Source organism: Mesoplodon mirus, assembly GCF_964341445.2.
Source record: "Mesoplodon mirus genome assembly, chromosome: 3".
NCBI lineage: Eukaryota > Metazoa > Chordata > Mammalia > Artiodactyla > Ziphiidae > Mesoplodon > Mesoplodon mirus.
Window position 1 is genome coordinate 33,823,615 of NC_138978.1, and position 22,119 is coordinate 33,845,733.

The window sequence follows — 22,119 nt, forward strand, 5'->3', positions numbered from 1 at the left end:
TGCCGTATTTCCACTGCAGTGGGTGTGGGTTTGATCCCTGGTGATCCAACCGAAGGAAAAAGTTTAAAGTAGCTATGTTTCCTGCAGTGTTATGGAGGTATTGACCAGAAAAAGAAAAAACTGAAGAAAATATATCATTTATAAGATGGAGAAGGTTAACAAGGCACCTCAGTGCTTTGAGAAAACAAGATTATGGCAATAAAGGTATTTCTATGAGTCCTAGGATCCCTATATTTGTTTGTTTTATAAAATAACTTAATGTCCTATACCGTGAACAATAACAATATTACATGTATTACTCAAAGGTTACACCTGAAAGGAGCTCTGTAGAGAAGGTAGACTAGCATCGTTCTTAAGAATGTGACTTTGGGCTTCCCCAGGTGGCGTGCAGTGGTTAAGAATCCGCCTGCCAATGCAGGGGACACGGGTTAGAGCCCTGGTCCGGGAAGATCACACACACGGCGGAGCAACTAAGCCCGTGCGCCACAACTACTGAGCCTGCACTCTAGAGCCCACGAGCCACAACTACTGAAGCCTGCGCACCACAACTACTGAAGCCTACGCACCTAGAGCCCGTGCTTCACAACAAGAGAAGCCACCATCATGAGAAGCCCGCACACCGCAACAAAGAGTAGCCCCTGCTCACCGCAACTAGAGAAAGCCCAAGCTCAGCAACGAAGACCCAACGCAGCCAAAAATAAATAAGTAAATAAATGAAAGAAAAAAAAAAAAAGAATGTGACTTCTATAGACTCCCTGGGTTCAAATCCCAATCCTGCCCATCTGTTAGCTTTGGGACCCTGATCAAGTTACTTAACATTTCTGGGAATCTGTTTCCTCATCTGAGTACTACTGTGAGAACTAAATGAGGTAGTGCTGTAAAACACTTAGAACAGTGTTTGGGACATTGTAACGCTCAATAAATCTGAGGGGAAAAGTGGGGAGAGAGTATCCTAAGAATGTATGTTGCTCCGAAGTGGCAGAGCTGTGGTAGATGAGAGTTTCTATTTATCTCCCTGGGACCCAGATAAGTGAGTCAGTGAAACTGACCAATCTGATCTCAGAAAGCTTGCCCAACCCACTCTGGAAATCAGGCTTCCTGAGTCATGGCCCCAGGGGTTCCACTGGTCCCCTGCCTGTCTGGCTTGTCAACAAGTTAGCCGCCCCTCCCATTCCTAGAAGCTGGCAAGAGTTTCCACAAAAGAGAGCAGCCGGACATCCTGAGAAGGCTCCAGAGGGCTTTCCACCTGGGGGACCCCAGAGGACCAGGGAGGGAACATGCTGTGCTGGGAAGGCCCTGTTGTGTGAGGCTGCCTCCCCTGGGAGGAATCAAGTGCTGTATGTAATAGCGGGGCCACACAGGGGTGTGGAATGTGAACCTACTGACCTTCACTCCCTGGAGTAAGAACAGCTTTCCATAGGTTTTGCAGGGAAAAAGCTTTTTATGTCCGAAGTTCTCAGGGCTGATGTTTTTTCTCAAGGCAGCATGGCCTCTGCCAGGTGTGCCTGCTTCATCCACCTACCTGCTGGATGGCATGTCGGTACAGGTAATCAACCATCATCAAGAGCTCTTTGGGGATGTCCATGGGTCTTTCCAACTGGCTCCCATCATCTTCAGTCTGAAGTTGCATCAGAGTCTGAAAAGAAATAAAAAGCATGATCGGAAGGGCCACCAATAGAGCTTCTGCCAGGCTGGCTTCAGGAGAACGCAGGACATGGAGACGGCAAACCCATGGAAGAACGGAAGCGTTTTGATGTCCCTAAGCAAATATTCAGCAGGCAAAAATGAAATCAGGTGACATGATCAAGGTACAAAGGGTGACTTTTGAGAATTGGGAGGGGCTTACGGCAAGCAGTTTCAATCAGGTGAAATATGCATCATCTTAGAAAAATATCCTGCCTATAGCACTTCACTGTCTGAACCACAGAAACGGTGTGGTCTGGTGAAAAAAGAACACTGACGTGGGAATACAAAAACCCAAAAGCAAGGTCCAGGTCCAGGGTTAACTCGCCAGGGACCCATGACAAATCACTCCCCTCATTGGGCCTCTGTTTTCATCTATATAATGGAGAGGACAGAGTTCAAGAGTCCCTGAATTTAAAAAATGCAATGGAGGAAAAAGGAAAGCATACCTATTGCCAAAAACCTGCTCCAAATTAGCTCCCTTGTATTAGAATTGTCTCCAGAGGAGCCTTTTATTTATTTTTAAATTTTTATTGGAGTATAGTTGATTTACAATGTTGTGTTAGTTTCTGGTGTACAGCAAAGTAGTTCAGTTATACATATACACATAACCATTCTTTTTTTTTTTTTGGCCACACCATGCAGCCTGTGGGATCTCAGTTCCCCCACCAGGGATAGAACCTGGGCCCTCAGCAAGCAGTGAAAGTGCTGAGTCCTAACCACTGGCCCACCAGGGAATTCCCAATATGTTCATTCTTTTTCAGATTCTTTTCTCATACAGGTTACCACAGAATATTGAGCAGAGTTCCCTGTGTTATACAGTAGGTCTTTGTTCGTTATCTATCTTATATATAGTAGTGCGTGTATGTTAATCCCAAGCTCGTGATTTATCCCTCCCCGCCACATTTCCCCTTTGGTAACCATAAATTTGTGTTCAATATCTGTAAGTCTGCATAGGAGCCTTTTAGATCTCAGAAAATTTAGTTTAGGATGATAAACCAAGTGATGATTAAAACAGAAAAAGGAATAATATCATGGGCCAGGGACATTCCATCATCTTAGTATCTATGGCTGAGTTTCTCTAATATGTTATTATGAGAGACCGAAAAACATGGCAATAACATTTTGCAGCTTTTCCCATCAAGAGGTAGAGTCTTTCCCCATCCGGAGTCTGGGCTGACCTCACAACTTGTTCCAACAAATAAAACATGGCAGAAGTGGTACCATGCGAGTTTTGGAGCCTGGGCCACAAGGAGCCTTACACATTCTGCTCTCAAACTCTTGCTACCACTTAGGGAAGCCTGGGCCAACCTACTGAATGACGAGAGCCCATGTTGAGGGAGAGGCCCAGTGAGCAGCCAGCACCAAGACAGGGAAGGAGGCCTCCTTGAACCCTCTGGCCATCACAGCTGCCGTCTGACTGCAACCACACAAATGAGCCTGGGCGAGACCAGTAGAAGAGCCACACTGGAAACTCACAGTCATGAGAAGCAATAACTTGCTGCTGTTTTAAACCACTAAAAATGGCAGGGAGTCTGTTAAATAGCAATACACAACCGATAGAGTAAGCAAACTCTATGGAGGCTAAAGAATCCTCAGGTCCCTGGGAAGGTAGGCACGGGAGTATCTTGTTTGATTGGCTTGGCTGCTACACAGTTCTGGATGTTTCCTTGTGGCAGGTAACTCACCAGCTCTCTAATACTTTCTAGCGGCAGGTCCAAGATTGGCTCCTTCATGTAGCACAACGTGTGAATGGGCGATCCGAAACAGCTGGGCAGGTAGTTCCCAGACACAGACAAAAAGTAATCCTTTCCCCTGTCCAAGTGTAAAACCAGAATGTCCTCGATTTTGTCTTCACCCGAGTTGAGCTTTGTAGCTGTGGTCTTATTTACAAAGAGCTCCAATTCAATCTCAATGGCAGAATCTGAAAAAAAATGTAAACAGTAACGCTGGTTGGCAGAAGGCCAAGAGGAAAGGGGGAGAGAAGACGAGCGGGGAGAGGGTGAGGCATACAGGGTTAGGGGAGAAAATAAGAGGCATCAGCCAACCAACAAGAATTTACATGCTCGGCACTCAAAAGACACGTGAACAAGGAGTTTACGGTCCAAGGGGGAATATGAAAACAGTAAACAAGAACATGAATAGGTAACTGCTATAAAACTCGTGTTCTAAGTAGCACAGCTCAAGCTAGAAAAGACTAATACAATAAGAAGGCGTGGCTCCAACAGCTTGCCTTGATCCAGCTCAGATGAAGACACCCTATCCAGTAGAAAATACAGTACGTTATCAGACTGTGAAGTGTTCACAAGACAGGCTTAGCCCCTCTGCCTCACGGCACTACGGAGAGTGCCAAGGAGAAGTTGGGGGCAAGACGCGGGTGGTACATTCTAGAGCCAGACATAATTCTTCTGGATGACCACCCTACTACCTTTGCCCCCAAGAGCGGACAGTTGGGAGTTGATTATAGTGAGACAGAGGGTGAAAACGGCTCCTTTAACAGCAACACCTGCTTTACAGCACTCCTGTGTCTTCCCTCCCTGCGAAACTGCGGAACATCCACGTGACTGAGAATGCTTTTGAAACTGAACTCATGCTCCTTACTATTTTTTTTTTTTTTTTTTGCTGTACGCGGGCCTCTCACTGTTGTGGCCTCTCCCGTTGCGGAGCACAGGCTCCCGATGAGCAGGCTCAGCGGCCATGGCTCACGGGCCCCGCCGCCCTGCGGCATGTGGGATCTTCCCGGACCGGGGCACAAACCCATGTCCCCTGCATCGGCAGGCGGACTCTCAACCACTGCGCCACCAGGGAAGCCCTCCTTACTATTTTATATTTTACTTATGGATGGTTCATCCACAGGGCTTTGAAAAATGTTCAAGCAGGGGGCTTCCCTGGTGGCGCAGTGGTTGACAGTCCGCCTGCCGATGCAGGGGACATGGGTTCGTGCCCCGGTCCGGGAAGATCCCACATGCTGCGGAGCGGCGGGGCCCGTGAGCCATGGCCACTGAGCCTGCACATCCAGAGCCTGCGCTCCGCAACGGGAGAGGCCACAACAGTGAGAGGCCCCTGTACCGCTAAAAAAAAAAAAAAAAAAAAGTTCAAGCAGACAACAAAACACTCAGACACAAAAAGCTTATTCCGGGAGAATGAGCAAAGATAGGGTAGGGTGTTCCCCAAACCAGCAACCAGGAACCTGGGAATGGAGGCCTTACCTGGCAGGAGGAACCCTCGGCTGGGGTTGGCGCTCAGCCACTGCTTACAGTAAGACTCTTCGTCAGGCTTGTTGATGAATTCAAACTGACACGGTACTTGTCCATTCTGAATGGTAAAGGACTCTATCTGCAGCTGCATGTACTTCACGTTCTGAAAACAGAACTGGGGACAAGCCCAGGACCAGTCAGACCAGTGCCCTCTCCTTGGCAACCTGCCTAGCCACCCCAAATGGGCAATCCTTGCCCTTTCTGGAAAGAAAACGAAGGACCATCTCTTTCAAATCATGTTTCTGCTTTTAAGTATTTACCTGGGAGGTCACAGCTACCATGAAAGACCAGTTGTCTGTGTTTAACTCAGAAATCCTAAACTCAAAAAACTCATGTTGTTTTATAAATAATTTCCTAACAGAATCCAAGTTTAAATCTTCTATACGCAAAGACCGTATCCAAAACACCCTTCACACGTTCCACTCCCAAAATCAACGTCCTCCTTCCAAGTAGCTGGACATCTAGGGCATTAAAAATACCCTCACCGTAAGTCCTCATTTAACTGACTTTTTGGTACAGTCAATTCTGAACGATCTATGCTATAGCACGTCTATGAAACATCTTTAGCCCTAACTTGACTTCTCCCAAAGCCCATTACCTTTCCGTACTGCCTTCCTTCCCATCAACTCATACGTACCCAAATTTTGGACTCAATTTAATCTCAAAGCAAAGCATCAGTAGGACGACAAACCCAGTGCAAGAATACACACCAGCTATACTAAGATCAAATGAAACACATTTTGGATCCTCTGTGCCTTATTTAACTCATGGATGGCCCATGTATGGGTAAAATATATGAGCCACAAAAGGTTACAGGTTTCTGGTTTAGAAGATCAGGAGGTGAACCAACAACCCCTCTCTTGTCAGCTGGCATCATCAGCCTCACTTTTTCTAGAAGCAGCCGATCAAGACTACAGTCGTCTGACAGGTGCCTCTTGGAATTCTGAGCCCCAGCAGGTGAGATTTACGTTCTGTGAAGAGAAGAGCCTGATGCCTTAGCACGTCCTTCCTACCTCTCGCTTGGAGAGGGACACAGAAGGAATGCTGTCATTTTCCATCTTATCCAGGGAGCGAACAATCTCCTCCAGAGTCTTCCGATAAAGCTCTTCATTTACGACCCTCACCTGGAAGGGAAACAGCAGAGACTGAGTGCTTTGGCTTCTGCCCACGTCCTCTTTTTCAGTTTCGAGGACATTCACGGCCTTGGGAAATAGCAGTTGATAGCAACGCAGAAAGTGAATGCTAAATAGATTTAATTTAACGAACAAAGAACCCAATTAACGGTAGATGTAGAAGGGTGCCCCAGAGGCAAAGCTTCTGGTAAAATCAACTGCTTCCTGATTAGCAGAAAACAGATGCCGGAGTGAAAGCTTCGTTGGCAGTTCTGCTGGGTCTTACGCCCAGGGCAGAAAGACGCCCAGTGCTTGGCTCTGCTATGCTTGTTGCTGCCAACAGGTCTGCAGTGAGAAGCTTCTCCAGGGCTTTGATTTAAAGCAGCATTTCTCAGGCTTTTTTAAACCTGTACTCCATCAGCCAAGAAGATTTTGTCAGGCCTTCCCTTCCTTATTTTGAATTACAATTTTTGTCATTCTCCAGTAATAAAACCTTACCTATAACATTCATTAGGCTTTTTGCAGACCACCCACACCCTCGTAGATTCTGATGTGCCCCTACCCGCACCCTTGAGAACTGGTAACGTAGAGAAACACAGAAGTCACTGAAGAAGAGATACAAATGGAGAATACATAAATAAAAAGATGTTTACTGTAAATCAACTATACTTTGATAAAAAAAGAAAAAATAGATTACAGAAACAGAAAAAAAAAGATGTTCAACTTCACTAGTAATTAGGGAAGTGTAATCTAAAATAATGGAGTATCTTTCTCTTTTGGCTCACTGGGTTGGCAGAAATTTAAAAGACTGATAAAACCCAATATTAGCCAGGCTGTGGGAACACTAGCTCATCCAGAGTTGGTAGAAGTGTAAAATGGTAAGGGCTGTCAGGAGGATAATTTAGCAGACTCAAATAAATTTAGAATACATTTTTCTTTGAACCACTAATTTCACCTCTAGGAATTTCATTCTACAGAAATATTCACAACGGTACGCAAAGATACATGTGAAGGGTGATCACTATAGCAGTGAATACAATAGCAACATTTTGGAAACAACTTCAACGATCAATATATATTGGGGTTGGCCAAAAAGTTTCTTCGGGTTTTTCCATAATATCTTACGGAAAAACCCGAAGGAACTTTTTTTTTTTTTTTTTTTTGGCGGTACATGGGCCTCTCACTGTTGTGGCCTCTCCCGTTGCGGAGCACAGGCTCCCGACGCACAGGCTCAGCGGCCATGGCTCACGGGCCCAGCCGCTCCGCGGCACGTGGGATCTTCCTGGACCGGGGCACGAACCCGTGTCCCCTGCATCGGCAGGCGGACTCTCAACCACTGCGCCACCAGGGAAGCCCCCGAAGGAACTTTTTGGCCAACCCCAATATATTACGGTTCATCCATACTATGAAATATTTTGCAGCCCTTAAAAATAATGAGGAGGGAGCTCTCCCTTTACTGACATGGAAAGATCTCTTAAAACATAGCCAGTGGGGAAAAAAGATGTTCTCAGAACAATATGCATGATATATCTCTTTTACAAAAAGGGAAAAACTTCCTCTATGCTATATATAGAATACTGACACACATTTGCAAAGAAAAAGGTCTGGAAAGATACAGTCCAAAGAGCAAAGGGGAACCTCCACGTATGTAGAAACATATAGCAGAAGTCTACAAAACAATTATGAATTAAACAGCTTCCTCACACTCAAGGTAGGAGGAGCAGACCAGAAAGACAAAAGTGGTCTCAGCTGTGGGAACCAATCAATTCCCTAGAGGACGATGACCACAGAGGCACCAGCTGCCCACCTACCCCGATGTCAAACACTGAGCTGACGGGCTTGTGGTCGCTGGTCTTCAGGGCCATGTGGCTCTGGTAGCTCAGCTGAGTGATGTTCTTCCCTTTCCAGAGGACCCGGTCACACCAGGCGGGAGCACGACACTTGTCGCTGAAACGCAAAGTCCACACTGGGAGCCCTCCCAGGCACAGCAGCGCCCTCACCTGGTGAGCTCCCTGGCTCAGCTAGGGGTGACGGGGCAGTCTTCCAGTCCATGCAGCCGGAGATCCGAGAGGGCAGGGGCGATTTGGGCCCACTGAGGGGTAATGTGTATCCTGCGGGTATCACCCCAAACAACTGCGAAAGCTCGGAGCCAAAACGCCGTTCAGAATGATTCTCTGCACTCTACTGTCCTATGGGGATCAGGCAAGAGTCACAGCCATCTGAGGGTGAAGGACTCTGTGGTCCTCAAAAGATGGTGGTTAAAACAGGTCGTGAATTCCTACTGCCTGGGTTCAAATCCTGCTTCTACGCTTGCCTGCTTGGGAGGCTCTTGAAATTTGGGGGTTTCAGTTCCCCGATCTATAAAATGAGGATAGTAAATCATACCTACTTCAATGGGTTGCAAGTAAAGTGTATTGAACAGTGCGTAGCATCCCACAGGCACTAATAAAAATATGAACTACCAGGTAAAGGCCAAGTACAAGCTTGGTTTGTTACAATCATCACCCTAAGCATAGCTGGAAGGTAAAATGAGCCTCAAGGATTCTTATGAAGCAAAGGCTAAGGCAGTCAACAAGATGATGTGCAGGAAGGCAGGCTGCTTAATGAACAGATACGAAGAGAATGTTTGACCTGAGTACAAAACATGGGGAAGAAGTGACAGGAAACCTATCTTTTTCTTTAGGTCAATGAGGGCAAGTGCTTCCATAACTTTCTGAGTTTCCATCTGCTCAGCCCCCTGAAGCAACCTCTGACCTACCTGGTATCCCAATCGTCAGAGCCAGTATCATACTTGTAGGTGGGCTGGAATGTGAGCTCACCCTCGCTGAAGCCTTCGAAGACAGCCTTTGCAGCCACCTGAGCTCTCAGCTACACGAAAGGACAGATGGAAAAAAAAAAAAAATCTCAGGATAACTGCTATTTGATGCATTTTCCCCTCTAACCTGCCTTCCTACGTGATAAAAGTGCATTCCCAGAACTTTGATAACAGTAAAAAAAAAAAAAAATCTCAGGATAAAAAGGTCAAACCTTGGGATTCCCTGGTGGTGCAGTGGTTAAGAATCTGCCTGCCAATGCAGGGGACACGGGTTTGAGCCCTGGTCCGGGAAGATCCCACATGCCGCGGAGCAACTAAGCCCGTGAGCCACAACTACTGAGCCTGCGCTCTAGAGCCCACAAGCCACAACTACTGAAGCCCATGCACCTAGAGCCCATGCTCCGCAACAAGAGAAGCCACCACGATGAGAAGCCCACACACTGCAACGAAGAGTAACCCCCGCTCGCCGCAACTAGAGAAAGCCTGAACACAGCAACGAAGACCCAACGCAGCCATAAATAAATTAATTAATTTTTTTTAAAAAAGGCAAGAGGAGATGGTATTGAACTACCAGGGAAATGAGAATGCCGCAGTCCAGAAAACAGAGGCAAGAAACAGATAGTTACAGAACAGACTGGGTTAAGGCTGAAATGGGAATTAAAGAGAATAGTTTACTAACGAAAAGAGTGGGAGAGAAAAATGGATCGATAAAGAGATTATTCCGTAAAGAAAGACATAACAGACTCGAGATTTTCTTTTTCCCCCTTCAACTGATCTGCACTGGGGGAAAAATAAAGGAAACAGAAAGATTTAGACTAATGACAATACGAAGAAGATTGAAAGGGAGATACAGGCTAAAAAGAAAAAGGGCTGTAACATTCTGAACAACTCTGACCACTTGAACAGTTTCGAAATCTGTTGAGAGTCAGAGAGAAACAGATTTCTCTTGTCCTGGGAAATGGCTAGTGCTTTGAGAAAGGAACGCTAACCCAAACAATGGTGGAGAAGAGCATGATACAGAACTGCTTCCTGTCGGAAGTGAAGACAGCCATTCCGAAAAAGAGTGGTCGTGCACAGTGGACAGACCTGTTGAGGGGCAGGGGGAGCGGGAGGCCCATCCAAACCATCAGTAAATCATCTTAAAAATACCAAGTATCTTCATTATGAGACGCTTGGTTCCCTTTGGGCCCCACCTTCAATGAACGGGCACGCCTGCGAGAGAAAGAGAGCAGCTCTTGCCCCCGGGGGAGATAAGCCTCAAGGGAACAGCCAGGGGGCAGGCAACTGTGGGAGAGGGGAACGCAGATGGAAAGAAGGAAGGAAGGAAGGAAGGAATGATGGGACACCAGCTCCTCAGGGAAACCTCCCAAGATGAGCAAGAAGAGGCTGGAGTTGGGCAGCCAGGCTTTCCTGTGCCCTCCCGTGGAGGGACGGCTGCCTGAAGAGGGCCCAGGTGGCCATCGGTACCTGGTCATTCGCATACAGGGTTTGAAAGGCCTTCTCTTCGATGAGCTTTTTCACTTTTTCCACATCCAGCTCTTCTATTCTGTAGTTGAGGTCCCCCAGCCACAAGATCACACTGCGAGGACAGAGCACAAAGGTCACAGGGTTTAGGAGGGGCTTCACCGGCTCCAGCCGGTGTGCTCCTGACAGAAGGCCCCCGAGGCCCAGCCTCTGGGGAGCTGGGCGGGGAAGGGACTCGGCTACCCAGGGTCTCTTGTCCTCTCACCATCCCACTTAACACCATGTCTAGCATGCTGCTTACTCAATTATCTTGGTCCAAGTTCACTGTAAACAGTCTTGAGTTCTCCTTGACTATTTTATTCTTGTACGGCTGGAAAGATAGTCTAATAAGATCTAAAAGCAAGACAATAATTTACCTCTCTCCCAGGAAGAGGCAAAAAAGGTCAAGTATTGGGAGCCCTGTCAATCACTCAGGGACCCCGGATCAGATGACACCATGATGCCGCCTCTTGCCTCCACCCGCCCTCCAGTCCACAAGACACACTCGCAACCTTTGTTTCTGGAGCTGAGTTCCTCTGAAACAAAGCTCAACCCTTCCAGTGGAGTCTGGCTTTAATCACCACCGTATCATTGGTTGGCTGTTTCTGCAGAGTGTGACAGGTATTTTATTACACCTGCTGCTTTGGGAAAATGATGACTGGATGCTCCCAGGTGACATCGCACATCCCATGAAGACCAATACCGCTTCATTTGAAGCCAAGAACCAGGTCATGAGAGAAGCCACGCGGCAGCATACACACACCAAAATGAATGCATCCACGAGCTAAAAGCAGACACACTGACATGCAAGCTCAACCTCACAAACTAGGATGCTTCAGGGTCAGCGGAACGGGAGACACAGTCCCTGCTGGGTTCCCTGGAGAAGGGAAGCCATCCTGGCAGCTTCCGGAACACCAATCAAGACAGGTCTACCACCACAGCAGGCGGACGAGAGGCTGGGCTCTGTGCACTCCCGGGCAGACACCACAGCCCCAGTGGCTTCTTCCTTGTCATAAAAGAAGGGGCACATGCTCCAAGTGTTACTGTAAAGTCTGAAATTCCAGTATGCCTTGAATTTAGACAGAGAGCAAGTACTGGAGATAAAGGAAATACAGAGAACAGACAAAAATCAGTGCCAGATGCTCCAAGCAGCTGCAACCACGGCTCTGTGAAGTTGAATCAAGAGGCAAAAAAGACTAAGTGAAGACAGAGAAATGCAGCCCAATTCTCAATTACACATGCTTCTGGAGAGAACAGGCAGACAGAATCCTGAAACATACTGCTAAACCTGAGCTTGAGATGCTCGCTCTGGGGTGGCTTTCCTCATGACACTGCATCCAGGCGGACCCATGTTAAAAATAAATATTACACATTTTCCAGGAACAGATGGTGTCTGGGAAAGATTCTAGAGGTCTGCCAGATGGCAGGTTGGGAAACGAAAAATTTCCAAGAGAAAGGAATCCCTGCGTAACTGAGAGTTGGCTGGAGCTCCCACTCGGGCAGTGGGAAGCCTCCCCCGGCCCCCTGCCTAACGAAACAGAGAGCCCGCAACTTGGCCCGTGGGGCCCGGTGCACCTTGTCGGGGTGGAAGGCCAGACTCACTCGTGCTTGCTGATGGTGAGAGGCGGGAGGCTTGGGTCAACCTGATGAAACTGCATTCGAGAACAAATGTCTTTGTAGTCTTGGTTCCTCCTCTCATACTCCTCCGTGTGGGCTGCCAGGTGGGAATTGACAACGCAGATGCTGGTGTTGTGAAACTGGAATCGGATTGCCACACCTCCTTTGTTACCCTGTGAAAGGGAGTCCAAAAAAAGACCAGTAGTTGTTTAAACCCGAGAGGTTGCAAAATGTTTTCTCTTAATTAGTCTGCATCTTAATCCTGGGAGGTAAGTAAAGCAGTGTTACGGTCCACATTTTACAGGTAGGAAAACACATCCAAGAAGGTAGAACGACTAGCTGGCCAGTGGCAAAGGTGAGTCCACTTTTCAGTAAATCACAGGCAAACCACATGCTCTCCCTTCCCCATGGGAAGCTAAGCTCTCGCAGTAGAACCTAAAAGCAGGATTTAACAGCTTCTAGAAGAAGAGAAAATTGCAAACCTATTATTAGCATTCTTTCTTTCTTTTTTCTTTCTAAGCATTCTTTCTTTTCCTTGGTGACCCAGCATAGTTTCTGCAACATATGTCATGCATTAAATTGGAGGACCCATTGGAGGCTCTGGTGTGAAGTGAACACGAGGATTGGGCTAGTTGGGCCAATCAGCCGGCAAGTCACTAAAATACGATTTCTGAACGGTCTGCTCCATCTAGCCCTGCTCGATCACGAGGGTACAGTTTACCTCGTAACGCCAGCACCCTCAAACTGGGACGTGTGCAGTCACAGTATCATGAGAAGTGGGGTTCAAATCTTAGGGACCAAGGCCCTCCACGTGCCAGACGTACCAACCAGGAACTCACCATCCTCCCCATGACTCCTGTCCCCACCGTCTCAGCTTCCACTTCTGAGATGTACGCTGCATGCTCTTGTTTGACAAATAACAGCAGCATAATCCCAACCAGTCGGATGAGCTTTACCTGGAAGAGAGACAAGCATTCAAGTCATGGCATTAACTAGGACTCAAAAGGAAAAGTAGTCTGGAAGCTGGCTGAGAGTATTACTGTATCTCCTCCTCCACACCAGGACTCAGGGTCATCACTCGAGTGACTCCGTGATAACCTCAACAGCCTACAAGTGCCAAGACCTGCCTCTTTCACACCCAGAGACGCCTCTTCCAGAGGGCCTGGAACTGAAAATCTCAGTATCATTAGGGCTGGTTTTTTTTTTTTTTTTTTTTTTAATTTTTTCCCTGTGTCTTATTTCTTTATTTCTTAGTTCCATGCCGAGCTTTTAGTTTTATTTTACTTTATTTTGCGGTATGCGGGCCTCTCACTGTTGTGGCCTCTCCCATTGCGGAGCACACGCTCCAGACGTGCAGGCTCAGCGGCCATGGCTCACGGGCCCAGCCGCTCCGCGGCATGTGGGATCTTCCCGGACCGGGGCATGAACCGGTGTTCCCTGCATCAGCAGGCAGACTCTCAACCACTGCGCCACCAGGGAAGCCCCTAGGGCTGGCTTTTGATGAAAGTCGCATAAGAAGTGAAAAGTTATCTTAGCATTTCCCTGCATAGCAACAAAAAATTAGAAGATCCCCGACTCCTCTCTTACCTTTGCATATTTGGCATCTGGATGAAGACCCTCTGATACAGCTTTAAACCACTCTTCCTCCTTTGGGGTATCATGGAAGAAAAAGGCTTCTTTACTCAAATCAAGCTCCTGGAACCTATTAGGAGAAGCAACCAGTCAGAGAGTAGAGAAGGGTAACGTGCGAGATGGCACGTTCGCAGGTTGGTTTGGGTGTGTAAGGCCTAGCTTTCTAGCTGAACTGCAGGACCCTCAAGAGGGAAGAAAAATAAACACTTAGCGACAAGGGACTAAGTTCCTTAGTCAAGGAACTTACCAGGTGCTTTCACAAGTAGCAGCCCATTTCTTCTTCATAATGAACCCAAAGTAGTTAGAAGAGTCTCCATTTTATATCCGAGATCACTAGCTCGCCCAAGCACCAAGTGGCAAATGGGTTCAAACCTAGGTCTACATAAATTCCAAATTCTAGGCCCTTTCCACTCCTGTACAGGCTTCTTTGCTGTCCCCTCCCCACCAACAATACCCAGTGCAGTGGTGACAAGATAGTAGGTGTGAAAAAAAAAATGACTGATGGGTGGGGCCTTTTTTTTCTTTTAAGCTAACCTTCCTTCCCTGGCAAAAGATATTTTTTCTTTGTGACCAACAAAGTGTTGAATGTCTAAGTAATTAAATTCAGTTCAAGGTGCACCGACCTTAACAGAGAACTGCACTCAAAATTAAATATTAGCATTCAAATGCCAAGCACATCACTTGAATAGTGCCAGAAATTTGTTTACTGTGAGGAAGCATGCTAACGGGGGAACAGCTGTTATTAAGCATATGCTCATTTTTCAATCCCTTCACCTGCTGTGAATTCCCAGTTATAGATCCATGCCCCCATCCCTTCAACCACAGCTACACGTTCTGGAAAACGCAGAGGCAACTAGAAGAGAAGCACTCACCCCACACAGTATACATCTGGGGCCTGGATACCATGGCTGAGCCAGGGCCAGAGGCACTCCTGAGGGGACTGTCCATTCACATTGTATGTTCCCACAAAAAACCTGTTGCCAAAGACAATCAATCAGTCACTTGGGAGGACTATGGACATGACGGGGGAAAGCACTGGATGCTGATTCTGCTCGGTTTCAGTCTCTCTGGACTGGAATTTGAAGCCTTAAGAAATGTCACATCTATCCTAGACCAGTGCAAATGGCACCAAGGGGTGACGTGCAGTCTGCCGTGATGTTTGTTGCTTTTGTGATAACTTCAAACAGTAGAGGCCCACTCCGAACATTCCTACTTAGCTTTAACAGCCATTAGAGAGTCATAATCCATGAAATGACTGTTTACTGTGTGTACCAGTGAAATGAAAAAAAGAAAAGTACCCTGGTAACTACTTTCCAAAAGAAAGCAACTCCAGTGTTCAGACAATTCACTGTTTATATTCCTAGAAGCAACGTTACTTTGTGTTATAGTCCCAATGCAATGATCTAAAAAGATCTGGCAGTCATAAAAAGGAACAAAATTGGGTCATTTGTAGAGACGTGGATGGATCTAGAGACTGTCGTACAGAGTGAAGTAAGTCAGAAAGAGAAAAACAAATATCGTATACTAACGCATATACATGGAACCTAGAAGAATAGTACAGATGAACCAGTTTGCAGGGCAGAAATAGAGACACAGACGTAGAGAACAAACGTATGGACACCAAGGGGGGAAAGTGGGGGTGGTGGGATGAATAGGGAGAGTGGGATTGACATATATACACTAATATGTATAAAATAGATAACCAATAAGAACCTGCTGTATAAGAAAATAAATAAAATAAAATCCAAAAATTCCAAACTAAATAAATAATAAGTAAATAAATAATAAAAAGATCTGGCAGAATCCTGCATGCTTTATTCATGTAACTTTCGCTCACCTTGCCTAAAAAGATTACCAAACACTAACTTCCTCTGACTAATTTCAATTCAAATGACTTTCTTCAAAGGCCCCAAATGACCAAGGGATACACAGAGAAATAAGCAAAAATCAGGATCTCGCTCCTTCTCCTGCACACGTGTATCTCTTTAAATATTTCCGCAACCATTTGCAAGTTGTGTCACTCCCACTACACCACACCTCCCACAGTGCCTGGCCAGAAAAGGCACAGAATAAATGTCTGCTGAGGAAGAGTGAAAGGAATCACTCATTTAGAAAACGATGGGAGGGACTTCCCTAGTGGCGCAGTGGTTAAGAATCCGCCTGCCAATGCAGGGGACACAGGTTCAATCCCTGGTCTGGGGAGATCCCACATGCCGTGGAGCAACTAAGCCTGTGAGCCACAACTACTGAGCCTGTGCTCTAGAGCACACGAGCCACAACTACCGAGCCTGCGCGCGCTGCAGCTACTGAGCCCATGTGCCGCAACTGCTAGAGCCCGTGCTCCACAACAAGAGAAGCCACCGCAATGAGAAGCATGCGCACCACAATGAAGAGTAGCCCCCGCTCACCGCAACTAGAGAAAGCCTGCGCGCAGCAGTGAAGACCCAATGCAGCTAAAAAAAGAAAAAGAAAATGATGGGAGGGATTCTGTACAGGATTTGCTTTCAAATCCAGGTTATGGGAGAAGTGCTTAAATTTCAGAGAGGTGAGTGATCATTTTGCTGTGGAAACAGTCTAAGACCCAGTGAGCTACCTGAAGTTCTGGATATAGGTATAATCCTCTTCTTTCTGCATTAGATGTAATTTCACGATTGTATCTCGCAGTCCAAACTTCTGCATGGATAAAATATGAGCCTTGTCTGATACTGTGATAGTGGAGGAGCGAACCATGTCAGTTATTTCAGATTTGGACTTATTCTGTCTAGAAAAACAAACAAACAAAATTTTATTAAAAGAAGTTTTTATCATATTTTGATGAGTCCTCCTTGACAAAGTACGTGAACATAAAGCTAGAAGTTTCCACACATCAGCATCTGAATTTCAGAAGACTTATTTGCTAAATCTTATTTGCTACAACAACACTATTTCTATGTAGAACAAAGTAAACTTATATGTTGTTGATTGTATAGTACATTGGTCCAGAGATAATAAGTTTGTAGAATCTCAGACCAGAAGGAGACCTGGAAGATAATCTAATCTGATCCCTTCATTTTTCAAATGAGAAAAAGGAGACCCAGCATCGTCAGTGATTCCTGAGGCTGGATAGCAGCAGAATGTGAATCAGAACTCGGTTTAGACAGTGCTCTTTCTGGACCCCGGGCCTCACGTAACAAGACTATAGAACTATCTAGATCTTTCGACTTGATAATTCCCCTGAATCTCTATTCCACAGGAATACCTGAAATAAAAAGAAAAGCAATGAAAATTTATATTTTATTATTATTTGTGTAGTTTTCATAGTCATACTAAAAATTACTCAAATGCCAACATTTAAAGTTAAGCAAAATTTGGCATATGTACATAACAGAATCCTAATAAATGCTCAGAAAACTTTTGTTGAAGATTACTTAATGAATTAAGATACATAAAACACTTGAAACAATTTCTGACATTGAATAAATGCCACTAAAGTGCTTAATTTTAGATTGTTATGTACATACTAATTAAAACTATGTAAAATGCATCTATGTATATCAGGAAGGCTCAAAAATGAACTGAGAATGATAGATTTAGCTACATTTAAAGTCCAGGGATTGTTCATTACTGTTTAAGTGTGTAATTTAAATATTGACACAAATAAGTTTTTATCTTTACCAGATGATTCCAGCTATGACCAGTAGGGGGCACTGGAGCACACACTAAATATAACCATCAGAAAAAAGAAAGGAGTAAATAAAAACGGGGAAAAAGAAGTATCTTCAGAGTCAGGAAACTCCTAAAAGAATGGGAGGGAGAGGGCTTTCCTGGTGGCGCAGTGGTTGAAAGTCCACCTGCCGATGCAGGGGACACGGGTTCGTGCCCGGGGCCGGGAGGATCCCACATGCCGCGGAGCGGCTAGGCCCGAGAGCCATGGCCGCTGAGCCTGCGCTCCGCAACGGGAGAGGCCACAGCAGTGAGGGGCCCGCGTACCGCAAAAAAAAAAAAAAAAAAATAATAATAATAATAATAATAATGGGAGGGAGAAATCAAATGTTTCTAATCTACATTTCCGCGGTAGGGTTAGACTGCCAGTTTCAAATCCTAGATCTGCCACTTGCTAGCTCTGGATCTTGGGTGAGTTATATAACATCTCTTCTTCACCTGTTTCCTTAGCTGTGAAACAGAGAAAATAATGGTATCTACCTCTTAGGTTAAAGGAAGATAATCCATGTAAGTGTATGATGCCTGGCACACATAGTAAATGCTCAATAAAAGCCTAACATTTCCTAGGCCAGCGGCTGTGGGACAATGGACATCATGCACAGCAATGGCCTCAGTTCTACAATGAGGAAAACCTCAGCCCTAAGAGGCACAAGTGAAGGGAGAGCTGCATTACCTTGGGAGCAAGTTTTCTGGTTTATCCTGACCCCGGGAGCTTTGGTCCACAAGCAGACCCTTCCCATCTGGTCTCGACTCATCAAAGGAAGAACCACCTAAGGGGAGGAGGAAGGAATTAAAACATACTTACATATGCTTTACCATACAGACCACAGCTTCTCAAACTGCAGTCTGGGAATGACTGGTGGTTTACATATTGCTTGAAACCATAGGAAAGGCCTAGGCTGGTGTCCGGATGAAGCTCCCAGGGAGCAGGATAGAGAGGGGGAAAAAAAGTATTTCATCCAGATGTCTTTACTACTGAAAACATAACTGTCCCAGCTAGTTTGACCCCCTTTTCTTGGAGACGGAGTGCATTATAGAAGGAACAAAGCTAAGAAATCTGCAGACCTAAGTTCTATCACCAGCTCTGCTATTTATTAACCTTTGAACTTTGCGCAAACCATCTAACCTCTCCTGATCTCAGTAACCTGACCTGTCCTGCCTTCCTCTCAGGCTTATCGTAGGGATTGAATAGTTGACACGAGTAAGCACTTTGAAAGCCACGCAACATATTATAAAATATAACATAGCGATGTTATTACCATTTACTGCAAGTGAGACTTAAATTCCCAGGAGGAAAAAGGCAAGGGTCAGAGAAGTAAAATTGGGAAGGCCCTAAGTGCTTGCCATTGTCAACGTAGCGCCTTGAAAACCAAGGACCTGCAACAAAGAAATATTTGGGGAAAGTTGTTAAATCAAGACAAACTGGAAAAGGAAAATCAATCTGCCAATTTACTGTTTCTTTGCTTCTTAAAAGCCAGATCTCTTGTCAACAGGGAACAGCATGAAGAGGCCACAGAAAGATGCTGCTTCGACCCACAAGGTACAAGGAGCACCAGGGGGATGAAACATCACTAAGGAATTCTGCTCTGAAGACTATTACTAAACATGGATTTGTCAACCATGCATTCACAAGGACGAGAAAAAACAAACAAAACATTGGAGTTGAAAAAGAAAACACAATCATTTGAAACATGAAAATAGTTACGTTTCAATGCCTCCAATCAATCAACAAGGGCTTTCAATTTTGCTTCCTAAATTGCCTCTCAAATCAATCAATATACTCCTATCCCCAATATCACTATACTAGCCTAGGTTACCAACAATTCCCTGGAACCAGTTGAGGGAGACCTCAACTAGTCTCCCTGCTTCCTCTTTCACCCCACCCTCTCTAATCCAATCTCTACACTGTGGCCAGAGGATTTTTTGAAAAAATGACGACATGGCTTAAAACCTTTTAAAAGCTCCCCATTGGATAAATCCAAGCCCCTTAATACGGCTGCCAAGCCTCTTCCCAGTCTGGATCCTGCCCACCTCTCCAGACACATCACTCACCACAGCTCCCTACCTCCTTGAATGCCATACTCCAAGTATACTAAAGTTACTGCAGTTATACAAAGATCCCATCAGAAACCGACTTCCTTCTTCCTCACTCTGCTTTCCATGGCTAACTCCTACCCATCCTGTGGCCAGGAGTCAGCAAACTTTTTCTATAAAGGGCCAGAGGGTAAATGTCCCAAGCTTTCCAGGCCACACAGTCTCTGCAACTATTAACTCTGCCATTATAGTGTAAAAGCAGCTATAAGCATCAGTATGCCAATAAAACTGTATGGTCACAGATGTTTACATATTATATAATTTCCACGTCACGAAATGCTATTCTCTTTTAATTCTTTTCAAACATTTAAAAATGTAGAAACTATTCTTAGCTCATGGGCTGTACCAAAGCAGGCAGCAGGCTGGATCTGGCCCAGGGGACTGTAGTTAGCCAACCCCTGGTATAGGTACATCTTAGAGGCCATTTCTTCTAAGAAGCCTTCTCTGATTCCTCCCAAACTGGTCAGATGCTCTGACACAGATGTTCCCATAGCTCCCTGTACTTCTCCCACAATAGGCTTGATTGCTGTGTGTTGTAACTGTCTCCCCAGTTAGCCAGTAAGCCTACTGAGGACAAGACTATGCCTTAGTACTAAACCATTTGATATTAAATCTTATATATATTCATTGGTTTATTGCATGCTATTTCCGCTAAAGTGTAAGCCCCATGAGGTGGGGACTTTGTCATCCTTATGCTATTTCCCAGGGGCCTGGAGCAGCACAGGTGCACAGCAGGTACTGAAGGCGTCAAAAGCAAGTATCAGGAAACTTAAGTTGAAGTCTAGCTCTACCATCATCTTCCTGTGTGACAAGTTACTTCCTTTCTTCGGGTCTTACTTTCTTCATCTATAAAGTAGGTACTTAAAAAATATCTCATAGTGCTTTACAACGCGCAAAGGCAAACTTAGGAATAATGCTTAGGTGCTGTTTCTGCATGTCAGTGCTTTCTGAGGACTCTGTCAGGCCATCTCCTGGGGACAAGTGGTTTGTCCCTGTGGACTGGGCTTCCGTCCAGGAGTTGGCAGTGTACTGACTGGGAAACCACCTTGCTGACCTGCGTCTCTTTGATGCCCCGACCCCGTATCTCTCTCTGGACTCCGTCCAGCAAGAACTAGAACATCTTCATTCATGACTTCATGTAAGGAAATGTTAAGGCATGGTTAGGGGCATTTCCAGCCCCAGGGCAGTCTTCTCGGAATCTCTTCCCTCCTGAATCTGGTACGGAAGCTGGCTGTCAGCAGCTCTTTACCAAGTTTATCATCGCACAGCCCCACAGTCCCCTCTCCGGCCACAGCTTCCTGCCCTTCCTCCTCTTCTGCTTCCCTACTCCCACGCTGCCCTTTTTCCAACCTCAGACCTGCAGTCCCTTGTCACCCAATTGAAGAGGTGACATCAGGGATTTTTTTTCCTTTCTTCCCATGTTTGGTCACCACGTCCTACAAATCGTCTCTCCTAAATATTTTTATACCTGAACTTCTCTCCTAACCCTACTGCCATGCCTTAGTTTGGGCCCTTAGTATCTCTGGAGAGCACACTCAGTGATTTCCCTGCCGCCATTCTCACCCCCTCCAGTGCATACTGACAACCTCTAGAAGAAAACACAAATCTGAGCAGGTCTTTCCTGTGTGTAAAACCCCTTGATAACTTCTAACACGTTTGTAGTAAGACCCAAACCTCTAAGTATTACATACAAGGACCTTTATAATCAGCCCCAGACTACCTCTCCAGGCCCATCTTCCACCCCCACTCAAACCACTCCTCTCTCGCCCCCAATCCAGTCACATCAAAACCATTCATCTTTTTAAGGGAATTCCCTGGCAGTCCAGTGGTTAGGACTCTGGTTAGGTGCTTTCGCTTTCACTTTCACTGCCAAGGGCACGGTTTCAATCCCTGGTTGGGGAACTAAGATCCCACAAGCCACGCAGCGACGGGGCGGGGGGCAACCATTTATCTTTTTAAATGTTGCCTCTTCACAACACACACACCCCGCCCCGATGCTGGGCATAGTCTAACCACCCTCAAACCCACCTGCATGTATCGAACTTCAAACTCACCCTTCAAGACTCAGCTCAGGAGTCATCTCCTTCGAAAAGCCCTCTCTGGCCCTCTCCTTCTACTCTTACATACCCAGTGCTTACTTCTATCAAGGCATTTATCATAATTGTAACCATGCTTATTTAATTTTATTTGGCTGAGCTGCACAGCATGTGGGATCTCAGTTCCCCAACCAGGGATCAGATCCGGCCCCGCAGTGAGAGCGCCAAGTCCTAACCACTGGACCGCCAGGGAATTCCCTGTAACCATGTTTAACTCTTTTTTATCAATCTTTCCTCTTTAGCTAGACCACAGGCTTCTGGGAGCAGGGGCTAATGTTCTTCTTCTGTGGCCCCTGGCTTTCGACAACATGAAATATAGCAGGCAGGCAGTAAACACACACTGAGCAAACAACCTCAGGGCAGGGGTTAAGCTCACAGACATTTCTGGGTGCTTTCTGATGACCACCTTTCACACCTACAATTGAAACCATTTCTGAGTAAGAGCCTACCTAATAGGTCAACCAGAGTGCCAACTGCAGCTTGATCTGGATGTACAGAAGTAGAGAGTGTTCCATTTCTCTTGTGAATTCTGTGCATTGCACTGCACATCTTACAGAACCCAAACCCCTCTCACATGCCTGGCTAAATAGATAACACTGACCCTGGAG

At 45.9% G+C, this 22,119-nt stretch overlaps 1 protein-coding gene across 1 annotated transcript in view; it reads right to left on the reverse strand.

Annotated features, from left to right (window-relative positions):
* Window positions 1-22,119, reverse strand: part of INPP5B (inositol polyphosphate-5-phosphatase B) — a 44,006-nt gene that overhangs the window by 3,278 nt on the left and 18,609 nt on the right. Inside the window, 13 exon segments of the mRNA XM_082615315.1 lie at window positions 1,523-1,636; window positions 3,372-3,607; window positions 4,893-5,055; window positions 5,954-6,064; window positions 7,864-7,999; window positions 8,811-8,920; window positions 10,335-10,446; window positions 11,973-12,160; window positions 12,827-12,943; window positions 13,575-13,689; window positions 14,492-14,593; window positions 16,213-16,380; window positions 17,995-18,091. Coding sequence (XP_082471441.1) covers window positions 1,523-1,636; window positions 3,372-3,607; window positions 4,893-5,055; window positions 5,954-6,064; window positions 7,864-7,999; window positions 8,811-8,920; window positions 10,335-10,446; window positions 11,973-12,160; window positions 12,827-12,943; window positions 13,575-13,689; window positions 14,492-14,593; window positions 16,213-16,380; window positions 17,995-18,091 — 1,769 coding nt within the window.